The sequence below is a fragment of the Phacochoerus africanus genome, chromosome 8, assembly GCF_016906955.1.
Source record: "Phacochoerus africanus isolate WHEZ1 chromosome 8, ROS_Pafr_v1, whole genome shotgun sequence".
In the NCBI taxonomy this organism is placed as follows: domain Eukaryota; kingdom Metazoa; phylum Chordata; class Mammalia; order Artiodactyla; family Suidae; genus Phacochoerus; species Phacochoerus africanus.
The window spans coordinates 113690109-113701656 of record NC_062551.1 but is presented as its reverse complement, the minus strand read 5'-3'; the positions used below and the strand labels follow the sequence as shown (position 1 = coordinate 113701656).

Genomic DNA, 11548 nt, shown 5'->3' with positions numbered 1-11548 from the left:
CATGATATATGTAGCAAATGTCCATGTTCCCTTGGCTTTTACATTTAGGTGTGTGTTAATTTGACTTTCAGCTTTTGGTACTGGCATATCTTTGGCTAAAGGTGTTCTCTATCTCCCAGGTGGCATTAACCACTGTCCCCACTCCCTTCAGACTTGAAAGAAAAATTCACAGAAGCTGGCACACAAGTATCTCAACCCAAATGACTCACTGGTGGGATACCTCTGGGTTATGTGCTATTTTCCTTCCTTTTCTAGTTTCATTTCTTCACTTTCTCATCACTGTTCACTATAATCATCTCCTTAATACTTGCACAAATGAACTACTTGAACTACTTGTCTCAGAGTCTGAACTGAAACAATAAGAAACTAGAAAATTTAAATTGTTTTCCCAGTATGCAACTAACTTCAAAATCGATATAAAAACATGATATTTAATGCTTTGTTATAATCATGCTTAAACATGAACTAATGATAATTTGTACCTACTGAAAAACTTTTTAAAGAAAGATCAATGATAAATAAAATAGATTAAATGATCTTACAAATAAATTTAAAACAGATATTAAAATTAATATATTATTACCCCAAATGATTAATGTTATATATAAATAAATTGTTAAAGGATATGAAGTTACTGTTATGCAGGGTGAATAAGTCCTAGAGATCTAATGTATTTCCTTTGGGGAAATTTTAGAGTTTGATGGATTCATTTTTAAAGATTGGATTATCTTGCCAAATTTCACTTATCTTGTACAAGGAAATAGGTTATACTAAGGATTACATTATTTTTAATATTAAGAACCAAACAACATTGGGCATGTTTTAATTTATTTTAAAATGAGTCATAGAGAAGTGTAGGCTATTTAGAAATAAAGCTTTTCAATTTTCATATTCTACCTTGATTTTGCAGCAAGGTGTCATGACATTTATTCATTCACCTTCTTACATATTTATTTAATAATTATTTATTGAAATAGTACTAATTTTCTACTCCTGGAATAGACTTTGGAGATATAACTGCAAATAAGAATCTCTTCCTTTCTACAGACTAGTCCAGGGGATGAGAATGATTTTAAGAAGAGATAAAATATGAACAGTGTGATAAGTGCAATTAAAAAAGATAAATAATAAAAGCACATGGAGGAGAATCTAATTCAGGCAGGCAAAGTTTGATCAAGAAATTGCATTTTGGGAGTTCCATGGTGGCACAGCAGAAACGAATCCGACTAGGAACCATGAGATTGTGGGTTTGACCCCTGGCCTCATGCAGTGGGTTAAGGATCCAGCGTTGCTGTGAGCTATGGTGTAGGTCACGGACATGGCTCAGGTCTGGTGTTGCTGCGGCTGTGGTGTAAGCTAGCATCTGTAGCTCTGATTAGACCCCTAGCCTGGGAACCTCTATATGCTGCAGGTGCGGCTCTAAAAAGACAAAAGACAAAAAAAAAGAAGAAGAAATTGCACTTTGGTTGAATTAATTTGGATGACTCAAATTAGCCTGGTTTCTGAAGTTTTATCTTCTTAGGAGGCTGTTGGATAAAAGTGGGGGTACAGAATGGGGGTGTAGGAACTGGTATGGTAAGAAATGATTGTTAATTTTTAAAAATATGATTGACTGGCTGTGAGAGTAGAGGGAAGGACACCATCAAGAATGGTATCTACTGTTCTGGCTTGGAAACTGAGTCTATTCAAGATACCATCTTTAAAATTTGAACTTACGAGGAGGAAGAGCTTCATTTAGGGCATGGTGACTTTGAGGAATGAAACTTGTAAAAACTGAGGACAGGTAGTTGGATATATGAGTTTAAGTGGATGGAAAGATATCTGAGCAGGGCATAAAAATTTGATATCACTGACATTTAGATAGAAGAAGTAGCAATGGAAATAGGTACATTTACCAGAAGAAATCATAGAGCAAGAAGTAAAACTTCTTCAACACCTATATTTTAGGACATTATAAACTGGTTATTATTCTATGGTATGATATTTATTAATCATGAGATATAAAGTAAATATTTGACTTGTTAAAACCTCAAATTTATCATCTGTAAAATGCAGAAGCCTAAGCAATGTAATAGAGCACATAATTCTAAAATTGAATGAATTCAAGACTCTTTCTTCCTGTTTTTAGTCCATTATCTTAGTTGAACAATATGAAAGTTAAACATAAATACAGTGGCTTGTCTATATATAAGCTAGGAATTTCATATTCCTAGTGCCACATATATGAACATAACACTGCATTTATGCCTGAGGATTACTGCTATAAATTCATGATCACTTTTTATAGTTGGTATTCAGATTAGACTGATATTTTCAAAGGTATTGGAAAGAAAATTTATCAATTACTTGCTTTATGCTGGATGATGATAATGGCAATTTGAAATTCCTTACTTACTGGAAGGACTGGTCAATTGTAGAGTTAAAACTTGGTGAAAACTTTCAACTTCAATCTTGATTTATTATTTATTTTGTCCTACTTTTAGCATAAGGTTTGTAAAAGTACTAACATGTAATAAGCATATAGAATATCGTTCCCAAAATATACGCCATTTTATTTTTATTGGAAATCATGGGTTTTAACTAAATTCAGTTAGTTAGAAGTAACAAGGGTTAAATTTGAGCTGGTTCCTCAAGGGTTAAGGCCTGGTAATCAACTTTCAGACTCACTGCTTTCTCAAGAGTTATATTCTTTGAAAAGAAGAGCACCAAAGAAAACTCTACACTATTCAAAAAGTTTAGCTGCTTTTGTAAATGCCATCTGCTTCTTCTGTTCAGAAAAATCACTTTCATTATATTTCAAGTCCAAAGTCTCTTTTCTTTGCCTGTGACACTTTTTTCCTTCCTATCCAGTGAAAGAATCCATGCCAATTTTATGGTGTTTCTTTCCTCTTCAGCCTTATAGAATTCTTCATTTTGCCCTCTAGAAAGCAGCACAAGAATTACTGGTCAATTGTTTACAAGGCACATTTCATTTCTTCTTTTATGATTTCAAAGAGTTTTTAGGGGGAGGGGGAAAATCCACTTCTATTCATAATCAGGATGGCTTTGTTTGAGTGAAAAATTCCACCCTGTACAATACCTTTGCTAGGAGGTAATGACTATTGTTAGGAATGTGGAAGAGTCTCAAGGGGCTAGATAATTATTGAAACTTCCAGTAACCAATAGGCAAGTTGTTCTTTAATCTAAATGATTATTAATAAGTTGGCAATTCACGGAATTTGATCTCTGCCGCAATGGGTTAAAAATCTGACTGCAGCATCTAGGGTTGCTGCGGAGTTGGGGATTTGATACCCAGCCTGGTGAAGTGGGTTAAAAGATCAGGTGTTAGTTACCACAGCTGTGGCACAGGTCACAGCTGCAGCATGGATTCAATCCCAGGCCTGGGAACTTTCTTATGTTGTGGGTGCAGCCATTAAAAAATAATAATAATAATGGCAATTCATCATTACTATTAGCACATTATTGCTTTTGAAGGATAATTAACTGTAAAAGTACATCTCTCTCATCTCAAATGTCACAGTTTATCTGTTGACTTAATGAATGTTTATGAATAATATTGAAGTGATAGAGCTCAGTGGTATATACATATATAGCAGTGTACATATAAATCTACATGATATTTTGGAAAAGGTAAGGCCGTGCAGTAGGTTCTGCAATTTTTATTTAAAACAAAGTAATACTAAAAGTACTCAAATATAATACGAAGTACAAATACAAAATACAAATATAATACAAATACAAAGTAATACTAAAAATATACAAATATACAAAGTAATACTAAAAATATATAGGTTCTATAGGTTGACCAACTACATTTAAGAAGAGAGCCAATTTCTAAGAAAATTGGCTGTTGCATGTCTAATAAGAACTACGCTTTATGTGAATTCATCCATACATGTGTATTTTGTTGATATCGATATTTTTATTTTTATTTATTTATTTATTTTGTATCTTTTTGTCGCTGCCGACCTACGCCACAGCCACAGCCACAGCCACGCCAGATCCAAGCTGCGTCTGTGACCTACACCACAGCTCACCGCAATGCTGGACCCTTAACCCACTGAATGAGGCCAGGGATCAGACCTGCATCCTCACAGATGTTAGTCAATTTTGTTTCCACTGAGCCATGATGGGAATTCTGATATAGGTATTTTTAAATGATCAGTTGCATATTTCAAATTTTGTCCATGGACTAGATTGTAAAGATAATTCTGTAATCTGTAGAGTTTATAGATTGTAAACAAAAGAGGCAAAACCAAACAGAAAAAGATGACTGACAGTAAAGTTGTATAAGTAGTATTTTAATTTTAGTGAATAAAAATCAAGAACTTTGGATTATACATTACTCATATTATTAGGCATGAAATTTGCATATTGCATACTTATCTGTATATCTGACTATTTCAGAAATAGCAATGGGGTTAGGCATGGAAAAGATTTAGTGTTGCTTTATGCTAAAACTGTCTGGATGCCACAGTTCCTTGCCTTGGTGTAACTAAGTGTTAGGAAACATATAAGTGCACTGAAAGAAAATCAAACCAGGAAGGACTTCAAAATTAAAAAAGAAAGAAAGAATTCTACACTTTGCCAGAATTATATTTATCTGTCTAGGCAAACATTATTATTTCCATTCTCCCTTTATTTTACTGCTTTTAAATTTTCCTGTTATGGTGGTATTTTTTATAAAGGAATTTAAAAATAGAATTAAAAGAAACTTCCAGTGGAGAGGGTCAACAAGTAAAAATAACTATTGACAGCATCTTTTAAAGAAAGATTTTCCCCAGAGGAGTCTTCCCTATCATCAAAATTTCTATACAAAGAAACTACACATACAGAGCCAAATGAAAAAAAAAATATATGTACATTTGAAGAACTACAAAAACAATATTCAAGAAAAAACTACATTAAAAAATAATAAAATGCATGAGAGGCCAGCAAATACAAGATGATGATTGTGATAGCAGAAAAATTTTGATGGGTTAGGGATGAACTATTAAAATTACATGTTTCATAGCAGTTTTTAAATTTTAAAGCACTAGTAGAACCAAATCGATGTTACATTTCCTTTCTCCTGCTCCCTTCACAAGTGGATTAAAAAGCCTGAAACTGAAGAATAAAAATCAATTAAAGTAATATTTATTGTTTTTAACACATGCAAAACCTGTGACAAGAACTCAACAAAGACACATTAAATTTCACTGATCTGTAAACCTATTAATAAAAATAAAATTTAGGAAACAGAAAAAATTAGGTTTAAGGAAGAGAAATAACAGCAAAATATACTGAGACTTCCTCTCAACTTCTCCTAAATTGTATTTTAACTATCTTAAGACCCTTGGACAGAGGGTCAGAGATTATTTTTGAGTGACTCAAGGAATTCACTTCAGAGAATGCTTTTATTTTTATTTTTATTATTTTTTATTTTTTTGTCATTTATTTTTTAGGTCTGCACCCGCGGCATATGGAGGTTCCCAGGCTAGGGGTCCAGTTGGAGCTGTTGCTGCCAGCCTACACCAGAGCCACAGCAATGCCAGATCCGAGCCACATCTGCAGCCTACACCACAGCTCACGGTAACCGGATCCTTAATCCAATGAGCGAGGCCATGGATTTGTTTCTGCTATGCCAAGGGAACTTCCTGAGAATGCTTTTAATATCTTATAAATCCTTTATTTCAAATAAAATTTCCTCTTAATTTAATGCAGTCTAATATTTTGGAAATAACTGAGGCATATATAAGAAATACCACAAGGCCCCTCTGAGGAAGAATTTAAGAAATAGTCAAATCACAGAATGAAAATCAACAAAAAAAACATGTAAACCATATAAAGACAAAGCTTAATTTATGCAATTGATCCATCTTGCTTCAAAAGTGAATTTCAAGTTAAATGAAAATCTGTTAAGATATAATCAATAGTTTATTTGTAATTAAAAGATTCTGGTTTTAGGCATCTACACAATTTTACTGGATAAAATTATGACACTGTTAGCATGAGGAGTAACTGACCTTACAAGTCAGAAGTAATGCATCAATTTTACTTTACCCACATATAGCATCTTTATGAATAATTGCACAGTGCAAATAGATGCCAAATTATGTTTTGGGCTAATACAATGGGCATTGCCAACCAAATTTTTCTTTCTTGATTTTTGACTCTCATAGTTCTTTCAACTAAGACTGGTGATCCAGAAATTAAAAGATAAGCTTTCTAAGTTTCCCTCAAATTAACCTTTCTCTGTCAGGTGCCATATTCTAGGAATGAAAAAGAAAATTCTCTGTTCTGAGCTAGAAAGTAATTCAACATAATTCCTGTGGTGGACAAATTTAAGATTCCTATTCCTGTGTGCACACACCCTATAATAGCCTACTCTGTGGTGTAGCTGACCAATTGCTATGATGAGACCAATTGCTATTAGTTTCCCAATCAGCTGAATTTGATTCAACCCAAAGGGGGATTATACTGGTTGGACCTGATTTAATCAGGTGAGTCCTTCAAAAGAAGGTGAAATATTGTAAAGATGTTCCCCTGATAGCCTGGAAGAAAGAAAATAGCAGTTTTAAACCTCCTGTGGAGAAGGTTGGCCTCTAAAAGTTGGACATGTTAATTCTATAACTACAAGTTGAATTCTGCCCACAATCTAAATGAGCTTGTAAGAGTATCCTGAGTTCCAAATGAAATCCTAGCCTTCTTGATACATTGAGTGTAGCCCATGAGACTCCAGGAAGAGTATATGTCTAGACTTCTAGTCCAAGAAACTGTAAGACAATAAATGCATGTTATAAGCTGTTATGTTTGTCGTAATTTTTTAAAGTATCAATAGAAAAGGAAAACAGCTCTTTCCTGAACCTCTAAGGATTAAACCAAGTTTACTATAAGATACTCATAATTATATATGAAAAATGCCAAGCAACTGTCTACAGTGGAGTCTTATGGGGCCCAAACAGTATTAATTTCCTCTCACATTTTTTTCTTTCTCAAAATTGGGATTTTCAGAAGATGACTACTTAGGGGTCAGAAGCCAGGAAGTCATAAACCTATATGCAGTGTTCTTTAAACAACTGGTACAAACTGCTATTTAACGTTATCCTCCAGAAGACCAATGAATAATCATGTAAATGTTAAAGTAGAGTGGTGGCCATATGGAGGATTATGAGCTGAACTGTGTCCCATAAAGATTCATATGCTGAAGTCCTAAATCCCAGTACCTCAGACTGTGACTGCCTTTGGAAATAGGGTCTATAAAGAGGTAAATAAGGTAAAAAGAGGTTGTATGAATGGCCTTTAATCTGACTGTTATCATTATAAGAAGAGTAGACTAGGAAACAGGTAACACACAGACTGAAGAACTGCCAGATGAAACAATACAGAGGTAGCCATCTATAAGCTAAGGATAGAAGACATAGAAGAAACCAAACTTGCTTACATTTTGATCTTGGACTTCTATGGTCTGAACTGTGAGTAAATACATTTCTGCTACTTAAGCCACCCAGAGTGTGGTATGTTGTTATGGTAGCCCTAAGCAAACTAATACTTTAAGTAATAAAATTGTGCTGGAAAACAGATTTCTGTTTAGAAATGGACTAAATGTTTATATCACTTATGTATTGATATATGATATTATATGTGAGTATTGCATGTAAAAGCAAATACTGACTTACCAATACTTGGTAAATATCCATGGTCCCCAATTCAGAAGTTTTAAATATCACAGACAGGAAAATTACAAAGCAAAACACCTTGCTTGCCAAAAGCATTGACTCTCTCCTGACTTTGATCATCACACTGTTGGAACACTGATCTAGTAATGTGAATGTATACTGAATAAATTCATGATGAATAAATGATGTAGGAGGACTATCTCAGCGGTCCAGTGTGCAGTAAAGGGATCACAAGAATTTCCACTCACATATGTTGGAGGGAAACACTGGAACTGATCTGGAACTTTATTCATTTAAGTATTCTAATACTAAGGGAAGTTGGTGTGATACCTAACGGTCATTAATATTAAATAAATCCAATTATAAAGTAATGTCATTATTTTTTTCTACTTTTTATTAAAGCATAGTTGATTTACAATGTTGTGCCAATTTCTGCTGTACAGCAAAGTGACCCAGTCATACACATGCATATACATATATACACAAGTCAATACTTTATTCAGATTAACTTAATTTTCTCTAATGGTCTTTTTTCTCTTCTGGGACTCCATCTTGCCTACCATATCACAGTTCATTCTCACGTTTTCTGAGGATTCTCATGGCTGTTAGTTTCTCACATTTTCCATTTTTTGATGATGTTGACATTTTTGAAGAGTTCTGGTCAGGTATTTTGTAGAATGCCCCTCAATTTGTATCAGATATTTTTCTTAGGATTAGATTTAGGATTTGTATTCATATAGATATATGTATATAAATATAAATTTCATATATTCACATATGTTTAAATATTTACATATACTTATAAATATGATATATATATGGTATATACATGTGTATGTATATATATATTACGATTTATTTTTTCATTTTCTAATGGATAGTCTGAAATAAATGTATGTATTTATGCTGAATATTTTTTGCCATGTAAGCTTAACAGTGAAAGGAGAGGCCTCTATCTCAGCCTTTTTATTTTTAAAAATTTTTATTTATTTATTTATTTTACAGCAGAATGTACTTATTTTATTCTAAAAGAATAAAATGCATAAAGACAGCTTTTATTTTTGTTTGCAACCTGTAAAACTGAGTTATTTTGCTGATGTAAAATACCAGTAATTCGAGGACCATGTCACTTTCTGAAAATGCCATATATACAACTGTTTCTTCAATGTGTCAAAGCACTTTACAGATGTGTCCAGAGCTGAAGTGGCAAGAAGTTGACCACTCTTGGACAACAGGTGCTCTCTTGGGGCCCCAGCTGACTGTGCTTGGAAGCAGCTATGGAACAAGGCAGCATAGCCAGATGGAACAGACTCTTATTAAAGGAAAAATGACCAAATGACTCTCTGACATGGCTAATTTCTACTACCACACTTATTAGCTTATAAGTGATTCCCTAAGATTAATTTTTTTCTTAAGGGGCTGATTTGAATTGACTTGTTGAGAATGGCGTCCATTATCTGTAAAGTCAGGAGTGAGAAAGATTTCTGAGGTCACATGTAAACTTGTGACAGTTCTGCAGATGAAGAGGTGAAGAGGGTAGTGAAGAAATCAGCCTCAACACATCTATGTGAAGGTCACACCAGCTTCACTGTACACCTTGAAGACTTTCTCAATGGTATTGACATAGGCAGCTGTTCTCTGGTCCAATCCCAGGTTATACTTCATGGCCATGTGCACGATTTGCCTGGCAGAAAGTTTCATAGTGTAAGCTAAGTCAGAGTGCACAGTGTCTTTTTCAGAGGCACCAGATATCCTATCTTGGAACTCTGCTGAGAACACAATGGGAATAGTTCCACTGTGCTTTCCAAATTTTCTTTCCAAACTCTCCTGAACAGACAGGAGCAAGTGGTAATTAGAATCCCTTTCATATTTGAAGGTCAAATGGCCATAGCTGACATGATTTAGATTCTTCAGCCACTCAAAGTAAGATATTGTCACTCCTCCAGCATTCAAGTAGAGAATAGCCATAAAGTTCCTCTCCAGGAAAATCTTATCAGCTTCTGGAGTTGTTGGTCCTTCTGGAGTCATTGGTCCTTCTGGCTCCTTCAGCCATAATGTTCCTCTCCAGGAAAATCTTATCAGCTTCTGGAGTTGTTGGTCCTTCTGGAGTTGTTGGTCCTTCTGGCTCCTTCAGCAATGATCTTGGCTTTGACTCCAGGTGCATTGGACTTGGTCAGCTTCTTCTCACTGGCAGCAGGAATCGATATGTCACAGTCGGCCTCCAAGATGTTCCCTTCATGGATCTTTGCTTTGGGGAAGCCCAGGAGTGTTCCATGTTGCAATCTGAAGTCTTCCAGTTCCTTTGGATCAATACCATCTAGATTCCATATGCTTCCATCAGCTTCACCAACCACCAACACATTCAGCACCAAAATGATATAAATACCTCACTGAGTACAGCCCCACATTACGAAATCCCTGAACAATAAATGTTTTATCTCCAAACCCTGGTGTCATCCCTAAAATGTAAGAAGCTCCACTGATGAAGTTTTCAGTCCCATGGAAAATTCCCTGACCAGTAGCTGAGATGCATCCATGGATTCCACCCTGACTGACGGGCTTACCAGTAATGCAGGCATGGGCATTAATACCATAGTGCCCTATGGTGCTGGCATAGGTGTCAGCAATCCAGGACATCTCTCGCTTGCCCGTGCTCACGTCTGGGGCAGGCACATCAATGCCAGGACCAATAAAACCTTTCTTGGCCAGCTTCATGGTAAACCTCCTTGAGATCTTTCCCAATTCATTGTCGGTATAGTTCCTGGGGTTGATCTTAACACCAGCTTTGGCACCCCCAAATGGCACATCGACCACTGCACACTTATATGTCATCAGAGACGCCAGAGCTTTCACTTCATCTACACTCACATCAGTGCTGTAACGGATACCTCCCTTGCAGGGCGTCTGGCGCTGGCTGTGCTGGGCCCTGTAGCCCTCCATAGCCTCCCAGAATCCGTCATCACCCGGGATGGGGAAGGACAGCCTCAGCACATGGTTGCAGGGCTTGATGATCCGCAGGATGCCACGCACTCGGTTCCGCTTCTGCTCCTCGCCCTCGTGGGTCTTGAGGCCCTCCACCAGCTTGTCCTCCACAATGATGGCGCTGCAGTCAAAGCCCTCCACCATCTTGAAGAAGTTGGGGTCTTCCTCGCTGTCGGCCGCCACCTGGTTGTAGTGTCGCTGCAAGTGCGGCCGGAACCCTGGCTGCGGGGCGGTGGCCGCGGCGGGCTGCCCACGGGGGCCCAGGCCCAGCAGCGCGGGCGAGTCTGCGAGCTGCCAAGCCTGCGGCTGCCAACCCCAGGGTTTCAGGCCGGGCGCCGGACAGCAGGAGTGCTTCATCTAGGAAGCGGTTACGTGGCGGTGGGGCGGAGGCCTCGGAGGTGAGAAGCTCTTGCAGGCCTGGGGAATGACAGACGGAGGGAGGAAGGACCCAGCGCTCTCTGCCCTTTTAAGCCCTCTCATGCCTTTTAGAGAAGATGTTATAACAAGGACATTGTCAAGTCTTTACAATGTTTCATTCAACTAATTAGATTTAAAACTTCATGTTTACTGTTCTAATGGTGATGAATGAATCTATGACGTTCTTAAATCAGATTGATCTTCGCTTTATTTCATTTCCTGCAGGTCTCAGGAACTTTGGTTTATTTTAATTTTTGTTTATTTTTTTCTTTTTTTTTTACAGTCGCACCTGTGACTGACGAATGGAAGTTCCCGGGCTAGGGGTCAAATCGGAGCTGCAGCTACTAGCCTACCCCACAGCCACAGCAATGCTGGATCCTTAACCCACTGAGCAAGACCAGGGATCAAACCCACATCCCCATGGACACCACGTTCAGTTTTTAACCTGCTGAGCTACAACAGGAACTCCAACTCTGGTTTATTTAGGACTC

The 11548-nt window shown here is 36.9% G+C and overlaps 1 protein-coding gene across 1 annotated transcript; it reads right to left on the bottom strand.

The window, feature by feature from the left end:
* Positions 1–9221: 9221 nt before the first annotated feature.
* LOC125133531 (glutamate dehydrogenase 1, mitochondrial-like) lies at positions 9222–10799 on the bottom strand. The gene is given in 3 exon segments (XM_047791751.1): positions 9222–9679; positions 9784–10012; positions 10014–10799. Coding segments are annotated over 3 exon segments (1458 nt in total). The 5' UTR covers positions 10785–10799.
* Between the last annotated feature and the right edge of the window lie 749 nt (positions 10800–11548).